The sequence below is a fragment of the Crinia signifera genome, chromosome 3 (assembly GCF_055691185.1).
Source record: "Crinia signifera chromosome 3, ASM5569118v1, whole genome shotgun sequence".
NCBI lineage: Eukaryota > Metazoa > Chordata > Amphibia > Anura > Myobatrachidae > Crinia > Crinia signifera.
Window position 1 is genome coordinate 86,949,151 of NC_139219.1, and position 21,530 is coordinate 86,970,680.

General features: G+C 43.3%; 1 protein-coding gene across 1 annotated transcript in view; it reads right to left on the bottom strand.

The window, feature by feature from the left end:
* Window positions 1–21,530, bottom strand: part of MTHFD1L (methylenetetrahydrofolate dehydrogenase (NADP+ dependent) 1 like) — a 225,309-nt gene that overhangs the window by 188,010 nt on the left and 15,769 nt on the right. The window contains exons 6-8 of the mRNA XM_083176162.1: window positions 21,410–21,510; window positions 11,975–12,114; window positions 6,531–6,624 (exon numbers count right to left, since the gene is read on the bottom strand). Coding sequence (XP_083032288.1) covers window positions 6,531–6,624; window positions 11,975–12,114; window positions 21,410–21,510 — 335 coding nt within the window. The remainder of the gene's footprint in view (window positions 1–6,530; window positions 6,625–11,974; window positions 12,115–21,409; window positions 21,511–21,530) is intronic.

Here is a 21,530-nt window from a genome sequence, read left to right on the forward strand (position 1 = left end):
TACAGGGGGGGGGGGGAGGAAATCACAGCAAACTTAAAATGAAAATGTACTTGTTTTGGACCTATTCCCATGCACTTTATTTCATATATTACAAAAACTCCTCAATGCAATAAAAAACAACAACACAGTACTGTATGTACAAGTACTTTAAGGACTTTAACACTAAGAAATACCTACAGTATGCACACTGTATTGTTGTTCCTCATTCCACAACCAATCATCAATAATGTAGGCAATGTGACCATGAAATGTAAATTGCAGTCAGGCCCCCACCGCATGACATATCCAGACACAAAACAAGTATCATGCATTAGCATTTAATTCACCAATAAAGAACTGTTCAACAGTAAACAGTAAAACATTATGTGCAGTAGAACCAGATGCTTGCTACAATAGGAGGCAATGGGGATTTACAAATGCGACACAATTAACCCCATAAGGACTCAATGAAAATAATCAACTGAGTGCTATTTTGAGAGAAGACAAACAACAACAACAAAAAATCCAGGGGTAGACTATTTCGTACTTGTGTATTATCACAGCGCCCATCGCATACCACTAATTAAGGTATGCGATGGGACCCGATTTCCGACTTTCCCCGGGCTGAGTATACAATTTTGACATCACGTTGCATCGCATGCCATTATAATGGCATGCGATGTGATCATGCCCAATTTGGGGTTATTTCCATGTTAAATGCCCCCCCCCCAGACCCCCTGATGGGTAATGAGTATGTTAAATGCCCCACCATTGTTAATGACACCCCACTATCAACGCCAACCCGAAGCGTGGCGAGCGCAGCCCTCCGACCTTTTCATACCCCCACTATCCACATCGGCGTGGAGTTGATTATATATAGTGTGGCGAGCGCAGCAAGGGGACCCGGAATACGAGCCCGAAGCGTGGCGAGCGCAGCGAGCGGACGTGGATTACTTAACATGTATTCCGCGTCTGCTCACCACGCTTCGGGCTCGTATTCCGCGTCCGCTCGCTACACTATATAAAATTAACTCCACGCCGACGTGGATAGTGGGGGTATGAAAAGGTCGGAGGACGCGTACCGCTGCGCTCGCCACGCTTCGTGTTGGCGTTGATAGTGGGGTGGCCTCAACAATGGGGAGGCATTTAACATAGTCATTACCCATCAGGGTGGGTGTACACTCAAAAATCGGGTCTGGGGGGCATTTGGGTGCTTGTACAACTTAAAATCGGGTCCAATCCCGTCGCATCGCATGCGATGTGACCCGATTTTGTGGTTGTACAATGCCCTACGATGGAAATCGGGGGCGCCGTGATAATACATAAGTACCGACTATTTTACATTATATTTTCATTGTATTCTTTTGTTTCCCATGATTATTAGTATTGGTCTTTGTGGTTATAATTTTTAGAATACCTTATGGCTCTAATTTAGGGTCAGTGCTTTTGAATATTCACAGGCATTTAAAAATTTTGAATAATTGATGTTTGTAATAATGTAAATGATCACAATATATCAGTCACAACCATGTAAGGCAGGGGTTCCCAAACTTTGTGGAATCATGGCACCCCAGGAGTATCAGAAAGTTTTTCATGGCACCCCTAGACCAAAAGGGTCTCATTAAGAAAATCAGGAAAAAACATAAAGTTAATAAAAATGTGTTTATAGCTCATCCATAGGGTCAGTTATGTGGTAATTAACAGGATTCCCCTCTGTTTGTCCACAATTTGGCTATTACTTTGGCCATAAACAACTTAAATTTGACCATGGACCACCAATCCAGGGCACCCCTGCAAGTCCCCCACGGCACACAGTTTGGGAACCACTGCTGTAAGGTATAGTGCGCAAGCGGAAGCCAGTATGAAGTGCCTCATAGCTGTGGAACACAGAAGCCGCATGGTGAAAACTGGAAGTGCCTGTGATCACATGACAATGCGTTCCACAGTGTTGGAGGCTATGTGCCAGAAGATGGTCACGATCTAGCATTTCACAGGGGGGGGGAAACCAGATACCAGACACTATTATATTCAGAGGAATCCGGGAGTAAGATATGGAGACACGGTAGCATGGGGTTGGGATCGTTTGTCTACAGCAAGTTGTTAGGTCGACACTGTTAGATCGACATGGGTTTAGGTTGACAGGTCAACACAAGCATATAGGTCAACAGGGTCTAGGTTGACAGTCAAAAGGTCAACATGGGGTTTTTCAGTTTTGACCCGAATGTAGACACAGTCGACATGGACACAGTCTCCAATGCACCGCATCCCCCCACTATGCTTCGGGCATGGAGCCTTGCCAGGCCCTAGTGGATGAAATACCGCCTGTCGGCACATGTCGGCTCAAAAAACAGTGAAAAACCCCTGTCGACCTTTTGACTGTCGACTTAGACCCTGTCTACCTAATGCTTGTGTTGACCTAGACCTATGTCGACCAACTTGCTGTAGACCCAATGACCATATCCTGTAGCCTGATGTACTGTATGTGGATAAAGCTGTGGTGGCTGTAGGCCATTTAAAAGAGGGTATCTAATGTATTTGGCATGGTCATCATTACTGGTAAAAGACATATTATATATGGTTGCTTCACTCACTAGATATTATGCCCTTGGTTTTATCAGGCTGCACACAGAATGGATAGATTGCTATTCTGCTTTTGGTGATGGAGGATGAGCCTTGATCAAGGTCTATTGATAGATCAAAACAACATCCTGAACAGGTTACATTTTGTGATTTGATTATGTATAAAAGTGGTTTTTACTATATGAGAAGTAGCTGCTAGGAAGTGGGGACAGGAGCCTTTACTATGAGGTGGAAAAATGTAGGTTTATAAAGTGCAGTTCTGTAACCTACTGGTTCTGATAGGTTAGTGTATATTTTTATTATGGGATGTTTAACCTTTTCCTGAGCACTTAGTGAATTTAGATCAGTTTAATATGTTTTATACAGGATTTAGATCAGTTTAATATGTTTTATACAGGCTATACTATAGACCAGTTGTTCCCAAACTGGGTGCCACAGATCAATTGCATGTGCCCTAGGTTGGTAGTCTAGGACCAATTCAAATTATTTAGGGTCAATGTAATAGGCAAAACCAGCAGCCAGGAAAAAAACCACAAAGTTTTCACTGAACATCTGTGTTTTCCCAGCGAAACAGATCTTTTATTGGGTGATCTAATTGGATAGGCCAAACTAATTTCATCGGAATTTTTTGGGAAAAACTGACATCTTTTGTTCCCAATACTCCCCTAATACTGTATTCTATACAGTACAGAGTGTATAAAAAGACCAATCAGTACATTCATGCCCAGGGTTGGTACTAGGTTCTGCGATCATTCCCCCAGACTCCAGCACTTGCTCCAATGTTCCTCAGGAAGAGAGATTGGTGATTGGAAACCACCCTATAAAAATCCTGAGTTTGACCCCAACAGATCTAGAGATATATAGAAAATAAAATTTTAGTTAATCCCGCCCACTAGCCAATCAGGAGCAGACTTTGGAAAATCTTCACTCCTGTTAGGCTGCTGTTAAACCACCCCCCCCCCCCCCCCCCATTTTTTTTACCGCGATTCGCATCCTATTACATGTGCGAATTACAGAAAATAACCAAATTCAGCCAGTTTTTTACTAAAACTCTCAAAAGTCTAAAAATCTTATCCTATTACATGTCACCCCTATTTTCTGCATTTTTAACAGTTATGAACAATGTACCATACACAGTTTTATAACATTATAAAATATATACAAGTTTTGTATTTACACAGAAGGGGAAGTGGCAACATAATGCACGGTTCAGCATATGTGCAACTAGTGCCATATCCTAATACTTTCCTGTTGTTCCCCTGTAGTTACTAACTGAAGGGTTCACATGCAGTGTACATGGTAGAAATGCCACAAACAACAATAGCTTATGACTCAGGCGCCATCTAGTGGAATGTAAGAGCAATTATATGACAGGAAATTGGGAAAGATCCGAAGCGTCCCCATATACTTGCCCTTAATGTGTCATATGGCATAAGATGCATGGCACAGTTTAGATACTCCACCACAGGTACCAAACTTTTGAACTTTTTAAATTTAGCACATTATTAACATCACAGTCATATATTGGGCACTTGGCATTAGTATTTTTGTAACTGTAAATTGATATTAAGTCATAAACAAAGCACCTAGTATGAAGAATGGTGCAGTTCACTTGTAAAGGATATTTGCCTTTTGTAAGTCATTAGGTAGAATTTTGAGGGAATTTTGATTCCATTTTGGAATGTAACAAAACAAAATGTGGAAAAAGTGAAGTATTGTGAATCCTTTCCAGATGCACTGTATATCTACAATACAACCACACACACACTTATATGTCAATATGTCATTTTCACCTTGATTAATTCCCACCTCTAATACAGAGTGCGTATACCCCAGTACAATAGCGGATATATGCACAGAAATCAGCCAAAGTGCTTGGGGGGGGGGGGGTGTAGTCCAATTGGCGACTGCAGAGGTGGGAATAACATTAAGCCAGCAAGACCTAGTAGCTTCTAATTGGGCGATCCTTGTTCAATGTATCATATGCTTGTTCTTGGAGGAGGCATTTTAAGATTTTTGGGGGGATTAGAGTCATATATATATCCATCCATCCAAGTATAGAGCAGCACTCCATCCAAACATTTTTCAAAAAGGTAAATTTATAAAACCACAGCAACGTTTCAATGCTTGCGCATCGTCATCAGGCTCAAAATAACACTGCACACAAACAAATATATACCAAAGTGTAGGACCCTCTGCAAACACAGAGCGCATGGCGAAGTCACAGCACAGGTGATCCCGTCAAGTGAATCTCGCGTGAGGACACATCCCCACCTGAGAACATGCATACAATTCAAATAACATCATAATATATCTATAGATTAAAGTGCACAAAACAGGTGACTTGAGGTAAAAACAAGTCACCTGTTTTGTGCACTTTAATCTATAGATATATTATGATGTTATTTGAATGAGCTAACAATTCAGCATTCAGAGAGTTGGAGCATAGCGCTAGTTGTTGACTCTTTAATGTTACCTGCAAGGAGATGCTCTCTAGTGCACTTGTCCTGATTGCCAAACAGCAGAGAACGTACCCTCACTTATGCTATATTGTCTGCATTGAGCAGAAACAATTGATGTACTTTGAACACCCTGCCTAGGTTACTCTAATGCTGTGGGGGGGGGAGATATATTGCTCAGCCATATATGGCTGAGCAATATATTGCTCAGTTTCTACTTTACATCAGCGACCAGAGATGGTCGCTGATAAAAAATAAACTGCCGGGGGGAGCCCGGCAGTGGTAATCAGCTGGTCGCAGGAGCATGTTCCTGTGACCAGCGATCACCACAGGGGCAAAAACGGGAGCGCGCACCCGGCAATATATCGCCGGTGCACACTCCCATTGCGGGCAATATGGTCGCTCAGCGACCATATTTCCTGCGATTTTGCACAAAATCGCCCCTGTGTGTACGCACCTTAACTCTTCACTGGTTAAAGAGTATTCATTGTTTATAATGTTGTATAATGTTACACAGCAGAAGCAGCTCCTTTTCAGCAATCTCCAATGCAAAGCAGATAGAGCACTGATGGTCAGAGCTATCTGAAGTTGCTGCACACATATAGCAGAGATGGAGACAGTTACCGCAGTCTCTCTCAAAAAAAAAAAAAAACATGTCAGAGTGGATTTTCTGGATACTCCAAAACTTCCTTTCCCGTGTGCACCACTCTATATCGGGATGCAGTCAAAATCCTGACGGTCAAAATCCCGACATATAGAATGTACAAGTGAAACAGTCAACATGACTTTCCGTTGACAGGTCGCAAGGTCGACATGGGTTTTTTCACTGTTTTTTGACCCGACATGTGGCGATAGGCGGTATTTAATGCCCTTCCATCCACTAGGGCGTGGTGTGAGAATAAAATAGTGTGCCAGAAGCATTGCGAGCAAAGCGAGCTATGCGAGGGGCTGCGGTTCACCTCCAACTGTGTCCATGTCGACATTCGGGTCAAAAAACAGTGAAAAAACCCATGTCGACCTCGCGACCTGTCGACGGTAAGTCATGTTGACTGTTTCACCTGTACATTCTATATGTCGGTATTTTGACCCTGTCGGGATTTTAAATGTCGTGATTTTGTCCTTGTCGGGATTTTGACCTTGTCAGGATTTTTACCTTGTCGGGATTATGACCCATTCGGGATTTCGACCATGTCGGGATTTCATACCGAATAAATGGAATGTCCAATACATTTTTGTTTTTATATTTAAAAGCAGTTAAACTTCCCTTGTGCTTACGATCTATTTGTGTGTAAAAGTACCTAGGCATGTGTATATTCTTACTGATACCGAGCTGGATGCATCTTTTTCTTTTACACATCAGCACAGGTGTAAATATATAGTGGTTAATGGATGCATATTCAGGCACATAAGTAACAGCCCCATATTCCATATTACTATTTTGCAATGTCTAAAAATATACACAGAGTTTGCATCCATGAACAGTACATTGTCATCTCATAGAGCGGAACGTACCTGAAAAGACAACAATTGTTCCTTCCTTTATCCAACTGACTGGAATCTCTTGTGGCTTTGCACTCCCAATAACGACAATTTCAGCAGCACTAAGCTTAAGAATAACAAAATATTAACAAATACATAAATAACAAAAGCTGAAGTGATATCTAAATAAAAATGAACAAATTAATCTGATGTTCTGACAAGAAATGCTTTAGCCAATACAAAAATAATATGATTTTACTGAGACGATAAGTAATAATCATTTTTAGATTTAACACAATACTAATGCATTTAGCATACTTAGAGAAGAACCCAATTAGCTGTTATAATGTGATCTGTGATCATGGGTAGAGTCATCCCACCTATTTCCCAAAGAAAAAAACACTTATCGCAGGTACAGTATGTGCGCTCCTGTTTTTTGACCTATCCTATTAGAAAACCGTGAACACATCTGACCTTCCACGTGTTAACCAGTGAAAATTGCAGGATAAAATAGGGACCCTGTACCCCCTCTCCACCCAAAAAATTGCTGACTAAAAGATTTAAAGCAATCTGTTTGTGTAAAAAAAATATATATATAGCTCATAAAATTTGGGGAATATGAAAATGGGTATAAGTGTATATTACGGTCAAATAAAGGCACTAAAGGCAAGACTAAACCCCTTGCCAGAGTAGGTGGAGAGAAGTGTGCAATAAACCCTATGGAGAATTATCACATGCAAGCTATTGTATAGCTGTGATAGAGAGACACACAAAAACAAATTACTTCATTATCTCTCCCCCCCCCCCCCCCCCCCCCCCGATGGAAACAGGTTATTGCAGCTAATTGGATACCTCCCAAAATCTATGAATTTCTGGTAGCAGCATAATGACAGCTTTAAGGCACAGTATGGAGGGTATTCAATCCCAGGCCTCTATTCTCCCCAGGCAGAAATAGCATCTATTTTTGACAATATTGGGTCCAATGTCATTTGGCCTATTCAATGTGGGCTCCGTTCTTCTGACTGGCGGAATATATTAAGCCAGTCGGAAAGTCTCGGCATCGGCGAATACGGGCGGTGATAGTCGGAAACGGCCACGGATTCAACAATACAGATCAGGTTGCAAACCAGTTGCAGGCGAGTCCCGGCCGTGATTGAATATTGTCAGATGCCATTTCCGCATGGCGGGATTGAACACCCCCCATTATGTACTGTCATTTGTGAATTTATGAAGATTCACTTATGAAGTTTAAATAATATACTTTGAATACAACAGAAATCCACTGAGCAGTTACTGTATCGGTTTAATATCTTTCCCCACAGTAGTGCGTACACACTGGGCGGTATTCAATGAGCCTGATTCGCCATGTTTTTATGGCGAATTTGTGCTGTTTGGCGAATTTTTGACAAAAACGGTGAATCACCCTATTCAATGACCACATGGCGAATACATTTGAAGGTTTTTTTCGCCATGATTCACCGAGTAGCAATCGCTATCTTTTTATGGAGAAGTGGAATGTGAACTTTTAAAATAAAGTGTTTTGTTTTTTACATTTGGTGTCAAAAAATCAGGAATTTTATTCTGAGGAGGGGCATGCTACTTTTATTCATGTGCTGTAAGCACATGAATATATATTTAATTTTAAAAAATATATATTTTTTTTAATTATTTTTTTACACAGCAGCCAGCAGGGGGCGCCGGAGCCGAGCCGCTCATTACATATTCATATATTCACTGCACCCGATCGTTACGATCGGGTATAGTGAATATAGGTCCCCTGCTGGCACCCCCGGGGGGCAGCCTGTGCTGCCTGGCACCCGGGGAGCCCACCTAACCCCCACAAACGTTTTGGGGCAGGCAGAGATACTTCCATCTCTCTGCCTGCCACCGTCCTCAGGCTCCCTGCGGAGCTCATATTCGCCAGTCAGGGGCAGCGAGCCTGACACGTTGAATACCGGAGCCCGCCGGCTCCGGAACGTGGCGAATGTGCAGCGAATCCTAAAAAGGATTCGCTGCACCTCGCAGGTATTCTCATTGGAATACCGCCCACTGAGTTATTTTCCCCAAAGAGCAAGAGATTTTCAGGAGGCGAAAGACTTTGCTGAAAATCTTTCATATAAAAGGCTATTTACATAATGGGTGGGGTTTAGATTCCAAGCATTGGTGGGCAGTTGCGCTAGTATTGTATACATCGCTGGCGCATACGTTACCAGCTCATTTTTTTACATGGTTGGGTAGTGGATCCACTAAAGTATACATCGCTGGCAGTGTTGTACTGTATGTGCATACATTGGTGGCAGTGTACTCACAGAAGTGATGCTGCTGCTTCTCTTCTGCAGCGGCGCCTGGCTTGTATCCAGCAACAGATGGACAAAGACAGAAGGGCAGGTGATTAAGACATCGGACTAAGGGAGGGAGCTTGTGAAGCTGGACGGGAGAGCAGGACAGGGGGAGGGAACAAGTGCGGCAGCTGTAAGAAGCTGGACGGGAGAGCAGGACAGGGGAAGGGAACAAGTGCGGCAGCTGTAATGAAGCTGGACGGGAGAGCAGGACAGGGGAAGGGAACAAGTGCAGCGCCTGTGAAGCTGGACGGGGGAGCAGGACAGGGGGAGAGAGCGGGGGAGGGAACAAGTGCGGCAGCTGTAATGAAGCTGGACGGGAGAGCAGGACAGGGGGAGGGAGCAACTGCCACGGCGCTTTGTGGATGGGAGAGCAGGACAGGGGAGGGAGGCCGGGCCAGCAGCATTTCATCTTTGGGCCATCATCGCTCGCCGCATACACACTGAGCGATGATGGTTCCAAAATGAACCTTCATCTTCAGGCATGCTGGTATTACCAGCAGATCAACCACTTTTCCTAGCGATGACACTAGTCGGTATCTCTGGCTCATACACACCAGGCAATTTTCAGCTGAAAAAAAAATCAGTCAAAACACCTGTTTTGACCGATTTCCAGCTGAAAATCGTCAAGTGTGTATGGGCCTTAACTGTTCTATGAAACCAGAGGTTTGTGAGACAACTTTACTAAATTAAGTGGAAAACATTTCCCTATACATATTAAAGGTAGTCATCCTTTATTTGTACTAGTATTTCATGACTATAACCTTATACAGTGCCAATATGTATAAATATTTGTGTAGGATTGGGAATTTAGAATGTAACCTTCAGTGGGACAAGGCCTGCAATATGGCCTGTAGACGTAGTGAGAGTTGCATTATACTGTATGTAAGTAATATGTTTAGTTGTTTCTGCTGAGGTATAGGCAGGTTAACTTATGCTGAACAGCAAATGTGTTTGCTGTACATAAAACAAACTGTTTATATCACAAGCACCAGTGTGATGCATGTGAACTAGATATTTACTTGTGCCAACCAAGAAATCTTAAGCTTTGCATATGGGCAGACAATGCAACTTCTGCTATCAATTTAGACCTAAAGGCCCCCATACACAGGCTCAACTTGTCCGGGGTACACGTCGGACCAGTTATCCCTTAAATTTCCTGTTGTCAGCAACACGTTTCGAACAAGAATTGTCCTTCCCCTTTTTATGGAGAATTGGAGGTGTTGACTTCTTTGGGTGGACGAGAGACCCTTTATGGGAACCTTAAGGATACATTCCCAGGTGAGTAAAATACTGTATGTGGGCCTTGTTTGTGATGTGGGAATATAAATGAAGAAGAAAAATACCGTTACGTGAAATTAGGGACTATCCCTAAGGTCAGTAAACTGCAAAGGATCTCTCAGATTGGACATCAAGGTCAGTGTGGCTCCATAGTGTATTCATGGCAGAACACTTGATATTGGTCACCTCTGATTCAAGACAGCGCCTTCTGGATCACACGGTTTCATAGAGTTTGTAGTGTTTAGGGATTGTTACCCATGTGAATTCTGGGGTGCAGTCTTTTGTGGTGCTGGGGCACTTAGGGCATTCATTTTTGTTATAAAGGTCGATATGAATTAGGTCGACACATGAAAAGGGTTGACATGGCTTTAGGTCAACAGTGTCATAAGATTGACATGGGTTTATCACTCTTTTAATCAAATGACATGTGCCGACAGGCGGTATTTCATGCCCTACCATCCACTAGGGTGTGGAGGGAGAATAGACTAGTGTGCTGAACCCGAAGCATGATGAGCGTAGAAAGCCATGCGAGGGGACGAGGTGCACTTTTTCAGTGGCCATGTCGACTGTGCCGACCTTCCCAATGTCGACCTTATGACCCTGTCGACTTAAAGCCATGTTGATCTCTTTCATGTGTCGATCTAAGGCCTGTCAACCTTCAGTGGTCAACCTAATTAATGTCGACCTAATGACCCATACCCCCTGTAATGCCGTTTTTAAGTGACAAATTAGTGAGATTACTAGTTACTGTAAACGGCAACATCGCGGATAAAAGGTCTGTTCCATATGGACAGAGATTCTACCCCTCAGCTGTACAGTCTTTTTTGGGGGTTTCACTGTCGGATTTGAACTCAACAAGGAGAGAGTGTTACCCAAAGACGTTCCAAAATCATAAATGACCCCTTTAGCTGTGTACTTACTCAGCAATATATCATTGGGCAACATATTGTCTGCATGACTCAGTTTGTATGCTCGGTAATCACACTTCTGTGGTCACTGGACATCCTCAGGTTAGATATGCTGCACATCACCCTGAGGATCTGGCTAGTATACGGAAATATGCTAATGAAGGACAGAACACGATCGTCTGTACTTCATTAGAAATCGCTCCAGTGTGTCCACCAATCCAGGCTGACTGTGATTTGTTCCGATGTCAGAATGAATCATCATTGTTCCAGTGCGTACCCAGCTTTGGTCTGCATTGTTCCAGTGCGTACCCAGCTTTGGACTTCTCTAAATTAATATATTGTTGCCAATAGTAAAAGCACATTAAAATATGTTGGTGCAATACACATACATGTTAATGATAAATAACACTATTTTATCTCCCCATATAGTAGAAAAACTCAATCTATTTGCATTAAACATCATATGGAATAAAATCTATTAATTGTCATTTAAATTAATTAAAACACCACCGCGCTACTCTGGAAGGAAGTCTACACAGTATATAATCCATCCTTCTGCTGGCGCCATGACCCACATACTCTCAGACATTCCATCTGGGTGCCCTCAGCAATCTAAATGAAAAAGAATCAATGGCAGAAGTGCCCTATGTTCAATTTCATAAGGGGGAGGGGCTGACAATTGGGGAGGTTTCAATGCAGCAAATAAATATTTTATATATTTAACCAATCTCTACTCTTGTACATTGTTACATAATGTAATTTCATGTAAAAAAAAAACATTCTGCATAAAACATCACATTACAAAAAAAGCACAACAGCGTTCACCGTCTGTCCAATGTTTATCCTACTGTAGCCATGCATATAATGTACACACATGAAGGATAGACTGTAGAAAGCTGCAATGAGCCGTTAGGAGGGTGCAGCTGTTCTACTCCACTCAGTACTGTACCTTGGTCTGCAGCTGCTGCGACTGCCAGGAGCTAACTACGGACACAGCACCTCTCTTCTGTAGCAAACACTGCAGTGGAGCCTCCAGGGAACCATCAGCTCCGACAATCAACACAGTTTTCCCCTCTAATGAGCCATGTGCTACAAAAGTAAATAGATCATTTTAGAATTTACACATCACATTTTGCAGTGAAAAAAATCAAACATTAAAGTAAAAAAAAAAAAAAAAAAAACAGTTGCCAGTCCTAAATAAAATAGATTTTTTTGAAACATGTAACCCCATGGACAGTATTTGTCACTTCTTACAAAGTTATCAAACAGTATTAGGCTGCAGTGTCACCTCCCCCCTCCACTCCCAATCCAAACTCTACATATGCCCTGTGTAGTGTAACATGACTGTCATGGCTTCTAATTCCAAATTGGCTGATTTATGTCTACGATCATAATAAAGACACAATTTCAATACAGCCTTCATGAGCGCATAAAGTGCATAACTATGAGTTTTGCCATAGATTTCTGAGTAAATTATTATGATTCATTACTAGTATTGGCCATTCACATCAGCCTGTGCCTCAACCGAGCTTACAATGTACCAAATGTACATGCACACACAAAAACCAAGACATTTTTGTTTAGTAGCTAAAATTACCATATTTTTGGATTTTGGGAGGAAATTGGTGTACCCTACAGATACCCACACAAGCAGGGGGAGAATACACAAATGCTACACAATAGGAATGGGATCATTCGTCAGACTGTAATTTGGTCTACACCAGGGCTTGACAAATTTTTCTAAAATCTAGGAGCCAGGACAAAAGTGTAGGAGCCAGACAAACTAAATCGCCCCCAAAAAATAAAAAGACGGAAAACTTGAACAAGGTGTACTTTAATTAAAGCAGCATGAAACAGGACATGCAAATAACAATAATACCTATCACTAATGAACCTATTTGTTGTGTTTGTGTCCATGTACATGGCGTGTTCCTTTGGAGCTGAAGTACCACCTGTCAACAGACATGTCAGGATCGAAATCTTCAGTAGATGGACCGTTCATATGGATCATCATCAGGTCACCTAAACTTTCCTCTTGCATGGATGATCTTAGCTTGTTTTTAATGACATTCATCAGGCTAAATCCTCTCTCACAGGACACCGTGGAAACGGGCAACACAGAGACAATGCACAACAACCTTCCCAGAATCGGAAATCTGTCTGGATTAGTCAGTGATAACTGAAGGAGGTCACTCAGTTTTTTCCCTTTGCCAAGAACTTTGAATTCATACCACTCATTGAGTAGATTTGTTTCACAAAAAACTTTATCTTCTGACAGCAATTCTTTAAAATGAAGTGCTATTTTTTTTATTTCAAGGACACCATAACTTTCCAAGCTGCTTTCAGTTGGCCAAGAGAACGAATCGAAAATTGTAGTGCATTTCTCAATTTCTTGCATGCTGAGGAATCTCTCTTTTAAGTATTTTACGGCATTTTCAATTAAATTTTCCTTGTTTAATTGGACAGAAGATGCTTCTGCATTACTTACACCGTGCAGCTGCACATCTTGATACTTCCCAGTTAAAGTAGTAGCATTCAGAAACTTTTCTTCGTAATCTCCATTGGAAGATTTAAGTGATAAAAGAGATGAGATTGTGTTTTTAACATGCATCTCTACTGTGCTCAGAAAAAGCTCTTCTCTTTGAAACAAGAGTGAAATATTTTTGTGTAACACCAGGTAGTCCAGCATGAAGTGCAGCATGTGCACAAATTTGTAATCTGTGAGTTTTTTCAACAATCCTTTTGCAATTGATGAAGTGGTATCATTATGTCCTGCTGCAACACTTTCCAGATGAATGGTGACACACTTCCAATCTGTAACAAGGGCTGAGAGAGCACCCACCTTGCTTGCAACCCACCGTACATTATGCAAGTATTGAAACTTTCTAATCTTGAGTTCCAGGTTTTCAGCAACAATTTTTAATTCTCGCATTCTTTTTGGAGACTGCTGATAGAATTTATACAGCGTCTTCAAGACCGTGTCAAGGTCCTGCATGTACTTCACATTTTTGACGGAAGATAGAACACTCAAGTTTAATCTATGTGCAATACAATGGACACCAGTAACATGTTTCACTTTTTGCTTAATTTTCTGTACCAGCCCGTTTTCTGCACCGATCATGTTTGCTGCACCGTCCGTTCCAATACCAATTAGAAGTTGATCGTAGAACAGTGATTTTAGAAGCCCAAGTTTTTCTAGTTCCTTCTCCATTGTATTTAGGTAGCCTTCTGAAGTAGCACTTTCAAGAGGAACAACTGACAAAAAGGTTTCACATACAGCTTTGTTCTTGATGTATCTCACATACAGGATTAACTCTTCAACATCATTATTATCAGTTGATCCATCAAGTAGTATAGTAACATATTTAGCTTCTTTTAGTTCAGAAATCAAACGATCCTTGATAACGTTTGCAATGGAGGAGATAAATTCTTTACATCTCTTGTCATTGCCATATTCATTTGTTGTTTTAACCCCCAATTTTCTTGACAACTTAAGTAAACCCTCAAAATCAGAAAAGGGCTTGTTATTTTTTGCTATGTAGTAGGCCACATTAAAAAGAGTTTTTAATTGATCAAACATCTTTTCATCCATTTTCTTTATGCATGCAGCCAAAGGAGTAGCTTCTGGAGCAAGTTGCGCATCTCGAGCTTTAACACACTTTTGGTGCTGGTACGATTTTTGATGCTTTCGAAAGCTGTCTATCTTGAATGGCCCTGAATAACCTTGGACTATCTTTGAATTTCCATCTGCCATTTCAGGAAATGAGGCACACATATCACATTTAGCAATACCGGTAGTCTGATCATAGATCAGCCATGGAAGTTCCTTGCACCATTCGGTTTTGAATTTCCTTCTCCTCAAGGGTTGAACCAGAACTACAGGAGTAGAGGTTGTAGTAGAAGTTGTGCTTGAGCTATTTTCAAAACTTGTGGATGTCGACACCTCAATCTGTTCATCGCAGCTAGTGGAACATATGGGTCTTTCTTCTCTCTCTGTACGTATGGGTCTTTCTTCTCTCTCAGTAGAGTTTAAATTTACTTCAGAAGGCTTAGTAAAAAAATGTGTCAGTCGTAACTGTTTGGGATTTTCATTAATAGCAGTGTTTTTTCCATGTGTACGCTTCATTTTATAGTTGAGCCAAAGATGAAGTGCAAACTGTGTGTAAAAAAAAACCAGAACAATTATAACTGATCTATACAAAAACATATGGGTCTGTAAGTGTGCTAAGCAGCATTCCATTGTGCAATCGCTTAAGGTCTTTGGTATTTCTGTGCCGCCCAGGTTCTGTAGATGGTGGCCATGGGATGATGCTGCTATGCAGTTGGTTGTATTCCAACAAGCTTCAGAGGGCTCAGGGGGTATGCAGTCCTGTCTGTGGTGCCGACCATTCCAATGACAGAGAATAGTTGAACATTCACATCAGTCCCTGCCCCAGTGGAGCTTACAATCTATACTCCATACCACATGTACATGCACACACAGACATTCGGGTTAATTTTGTGAGGAGCCAAATAACCTACCAGTATATTTTTGTATTTGTGGGAGCAGCCAGAAGAAACCCACGCAAGTATGAGGAGAATATACAAACTCCGCACAGTTAGAGCCATGGTGGGAATGGAACCCAAGACCTCAGTGCTGTGAGGCTGTAATGCTAACCTTTACACCCTATAGCACAAGTATAGCTCTTTTCTGCATAATAATTATTTGACTGCCACACCAAATGTATAGGGATGCATGCACAGGTGGATTTAAAACGGCGGGCCACCAAACAGAGATAAAGCACAATGGAATATGCTGCGCTATATAAGAAACTGTAAATAAATATGCTGCAGAGATTTAATAATGAACACGAATATAATTCCTGATCCTCAACTGCAGTCAAACAAGCTATTACTATGCACATAAGAGCAATATATACTGCATTTCTAGAATAAAGCCAGTAACTGGATAATTTCAACAAAAATGTAGTTGACATTATGCAGTTACTGACTTTTATTGTAGAAATGCAGTATGTATAGCTCTTTTCAGAATTGCAGTGGGAGCAGGGTTTGAACAATGGCAGTTTGCAAAACAGCACCATAACAACCTATGCTTAGTAAATGAACCCCGATTGTCCCTTTCAAAATATCACATTTAAAAAAGAAAAAAACTACTCATTGTCACTATACCAGCTCCTGTGCTTACACCTGATGAGGACGGAGCTGAACTCCACTCAGCAATGCGGGCAAATAGTGTTCACTCTAGGATTTTTTTATGGCAGGGCACATTATACAGTAATAATGCCCCAGTAGTGCCATGCTGCCAATAGTGACACAGATATAATTATCCCAATAGTGCCATCGCCATAATTTCACCAGCATTGACACATATAATCCCCCAGAAGTGAAACCCAAGTAATGCCCCCAGCAGTGACACCCAAGTAATCCCCCCAGCAGTGACACACATGTAATCCCCCCAGCAGTGATACCCAAGTAATGCTCCCAGCAGTGACACCCAAATAATGCCCCCAGCAGTGACACCCAAGTAATGCCCCCAGCAGTGACACCCAAGTAATGCCCCCAGCAGTGACACCCAAGTAATACCCCCAGCAGTGACACATGTAATCCCCCCAGCAGTGACACACATGTAATCCCCCCCAGCAGTGACACCCAAATAATCCCCCCAGCAGTGACACCCAAGTAATGCCCCCAGCAGTGACACACATATAATGCCCCCCCCAGCAGTGACACACATATAATGCCCCCCCCCAGCAGTGACACACATGTAATCCCCCCCAGCAGTGACACCCAAATAATCCCCCCAGCAGTGACACCCAAGTAATGCCCCCAGCAGTGACACACATATAATGCCCCCCCCCAGCAGTGACACACATATAATGCCCCCCCCAGCAGTGACACACATGTAATCCCCCCCAGCAGTGACACCCAAATAATCCCCCCAGCAGTGACACCCAAGTAATGCCCCCAGCAGTGACACACATATAATGCCCCCCCCCCAGCAGTGACACACATATAATGCCCCCCCCCCAGCAGTGACACACATGTAATCCCCCCCAGCAGTGACACACATGTAATCCCCCCCAGCAGTGACACACATATAATGCCCCCCAGCAGTGACACACATGTAATGCCCCCCCAGCAGTGACACACATGTAATGCCCCCCAGCAGTGACACACATATAATGCCCCCCAGCAGTGACACACACATAATGCCCCCCAGCAGTGACACACACATAATGCCCCCCAGCAGTGACACACATGTAATCCCCCAGCAGTGACACACACATAATGCCCCCCAGCAGTGACACACATGTAATCCCCCAGCAGTGACACACATGTAATGCCCCCAGCAGTGACACCCAAATAATGCCCCCAGCAGTGACACCCAAATAATGCCCCCAGCAGTGACGCCCAAATAATGCCCCCAGCAGTGACACCCAAATAATGCCCCCAGCAGTGACACACATGTAATACACCCAGCAGTGAAATATACAGTGTATAACGCACCCAGCAGTGACAGAGATGTAGTGCACTAGTAATGCTCACCGCACCGCCCTCTTCTGCTGAGGAGAGAAGCAGAGATTGCACTTTTCCCACCAATGACCCCGGCAGCTATTTCAAATCTGAAGCCAGCTCCTCAGCCAATCACTGACCTCGGGTGCTAGCAGCAGAGCTCCGATTGGCGGGCGCTTTCAAATATAGACTATACTTAGTTAGTTACAAAATGGCCCTGCAAAATAAGCGTAATAGGAATTGGGTCCGCAGCTGAGCGCTGCGGATGTCAGTGCAGGAGCTGGTGTCAGTAACATTCACTGCTCCAGCTCCTTCGCTGTGTGATTTGTCCCCCTAGCTGAATGCGGCTCCCCCACTGCCCGCATAGCAGATCAGATACCTGCGGGTGTCAGCTGTGTGCAGTAGCCGGCTATTTGAATTCGGATCACTAGTAGCCGGCCACCGCAGGAGCTGGAGCAGTGTATGTTAAGCCACCAGTTCCTGCGCCCTCCCCAGCAGCACTCCGCTTAGTTATGCCGGAGTGGAATTCAAATAGCCGGCGTAACAGCTGACACCCGCAGGATCTGATCTGCTATGCGGGCAGTGGGGGAGCCGCATTCAGCTAGGATAGGGGGACAAATCACACAGCGCAGGAGCTGGAGCAGTGAATGTTACTGACACCAGCTCCTGGTCAGCGGCGCTCAGCTATGCGGGCAGGGGGGGAGCGGGATTCAGCTAGGGGGATAGCGCAGGAGCTGGAGCAGTGTATGTTAAGCCACCAGTTCCTGCGCCCTCCCCAGCAGCACTCCGCTTAGTTATGCCGGAGTGGAAGTCAAATAGCCGGCGTAACAGCTGACACCCGCAGGATCTGATCTGCTATGCGGGCAGTGGGGGAGCCGCATTCAGCTAGGCTAGGGGGACAAATCACACAGCGCAGGAGCTGGAGCAGTGAATGTTACTGACAGTAGCTCCTGCGCTGACACCAGCTCCTGCGCTGACACCCGCGGCGCTCAGCTATGCGGGCAGGGGGGGGAGCGGGATTCAGCTAGGGGGATAGCGCAGGAGCTGGAGCACTGTCTATTACCGCTGACACCCGCGACGCTCAGCCATGGGGGCAGGAGGGGAGCGGAATTCCAATAGCCGTCAGGCGTCAGGTGAGAGCAGAATCTAGTCGCCAGACAGAAAAATCTGGTCGCCATGGCGACCTGGCGACCGGGGTTTGTCGAGCCCTGGTCTACACCATTAGGTCGACATGTGTTAGGTCGACAGGGTCATTAGGTGGACAGGTATATGGTCGACAGGGTCATTTTTTTTTTTTTCATTTTTTCAAGCGTCGACAGAGTCAACATAGGACCGCGTCCCCTGGCATGGCTCGCTGCACTCGCCATGTTTCGGGCACGGTGCCTCGCTACGCACACTATTTTATTCTCCCACCACACCCTAGTGGATGGTAGGGCATGAAATACTGCCTGTCGGCACATGTCGACTCATAAAACAGTCAAATGACCCCTTGTCGACCTTTTGCCTGTCGACCTTCCCCATGTCGACCTAATGACCCTGTCTACCTTATAAAAGTCGACCTAATGACCCTGTCGACCTAAATGTCGACCTAGTGGTGTAGACCTAATGCTTGTAGACCTAAATGCTGTAGACAATATGAACGTATCCCACACAGTTAGGGCCGGGATGGGAATCAAACTCATGACCTTAGTGCTGTGAGGCAGTAATGTTTTTACAGGGTGAAGCACATATGTTTTACAATATTGAAATCTGGGTCTTTTCAAAGTCACACAATTCTGTACAAGACTTAGAGGGTATTCAACAGCTAGCAGAAAAACAAACCTGACTTTTCTTTTCAATTGCAGCTGTTTTAAGACTTTTTTTGAAATAGTTGAAAAGGTCCTCAGTTTTGCCAAAACCATGTGGATTGGCAAGAAATTCACCAATCCATGCGTTTTCCAACTGTGACGGACTTTGACAATCAAAACATTCAGCACCTAATTGAATAGTCCCATGGTTTGATGGTGTGTTGTTAATGGTATAAATAGGGAAACAAAGTAGGTGTGCCTATAATTATACTGAATAAGATTAAACACACAGATTTTGTATCTACAGGTATAACTGGATCTATTTGGGAGTCTATCACCTAAACAAAAAAACCCCGACACATCTACAAAAACATTTTCCCTGAAGTCACTTTGTAGAGCACAGCATCTGGCTATATATGACAATGCATAATCTGGCTATATACAGTAGGACTACATGATGGAACCGAATTTCCAGAGCTGAGGGCACTCAGGCTGACTTATCACCAGTACCTCACAACAAGAAGGCAACACATTTCACACATTTATTACCTCAAAATAACAACTAAAACATAAAAATGCAACAAATACACTAACATTTTAGTGAATTTTACAGCTTGATGTTACATTAAATGTATTACCATTTGTTTTCTGACCCCTTCAGGGTTGGACTTCAATACACTCTAATTCAACCAAGCTGAATGTGTTTTTTCTTCCCAGACAGTGGAGGTTTATTATTTAGATGAATATTAGAACAAATTTATTTTATTGATGGGCTTCATAAAGCTAAAAGGGTTTGACATTTATAAAAGCCATATTGTCAGAGTGGGTTAAATATATATAACAACCAGCCCATAAACCAACATAATCCTAGAGAATAGCTTTCAGCAACAGTAAAATGTGCATTTTTACACAAGCGAAGACAATCACGACATACAATAAAGAGGCTTTCCTTTCGATTTACAAGTAGATCAGATAAGAAAACAACTGTCCTTAGCTAAAGTTAAGAAACTAGGTACCTAGATATCGGCAGGTGTCCAGGTGACAGACGTATAGTGGTAACAGCTCTGGTGATGTGGTGAGTGTGAAAGTGACAGCTCATTTCTGAACATATGGGAGGACACAACCATTTTTCATTGAAATCTTTGATGCAGTATGGAAACACACAACATAATCACATCCAAAGACAGCACTAGTAGCTTGATTAAAAAACTGAAGCAGAGCACCCATTCTGAGAGTGGTAAGGGTACACAGACAGTGGAGTCTCCAGTCACTAATAGTGCAGGAGGACACCTGGGTATAACCAGGGACAAGATTTATTGATGGACAGAGTAGCTAATGCTGCATCTTACATGGAAGCAGCAGGAATAGCATTAATATGGTAATATAGCAGGAGGCATCACACCGCCGGCTTTCATTAACGATCCAAGCTGTATGCAAAGAAGCAGCATTGGATAATCTGCAACAAAGAGGCCAGGAAATGTTCATTTTCTAACGCTGCCTAGGCACATTCATAGTGCTTGCATTCCTGATACTCCTTTCACATCGCAGCTTAACCAGCACCAAAGATGCCGCCCGTCTGAACACCCGCCGTGCCGTGGCCGATTCCCCTCGGTACCATGCGAGGGGATGTGTAACGCATACCTCCACTGCAGGAGAAATCATTTTATGGCAAGCCCAGAAAATGATGGGCGTTACCATGGGCTATCCCCATCCCCGCCGGCGTTGACCCATGTCCCTTCCCGCTGCGAACAGCCCGGCGAGTGTGTAACTCACCGCAGCCATTCGCTGTTGGGGTTTGCACATGTGCAGAAATGCGCATGCTCAAACCCCGACCACCAGAGCAGGAGCCGAATTCACACCACTGCGAGTGATCCAGAATCGGCCCCATGGTACGAGAGACATTTTGTTCTTTCACCATATTCTACAAAGCTAGAGCTTTTATCCAGGAAAGGTTACAGTGAAAACCCAATAATGGCATTATTCCTGGAGTACTTACATTTATCTTCATTACAAAGACACACAACACTGTTACATTTGTATGCTCCTTATATGGTTAGCCAATCCAATAAACACAAAGGTCTTACCCATTTGTTCTGTCAGTTCAATAATACCACTAGCTGTAGGAGAAATGAAACCCTCTTCAGCATTGCTACGGACCATCTTTCCCAAGTTGACATCAGTGACACTAAAGGTAAAAAACAAAAA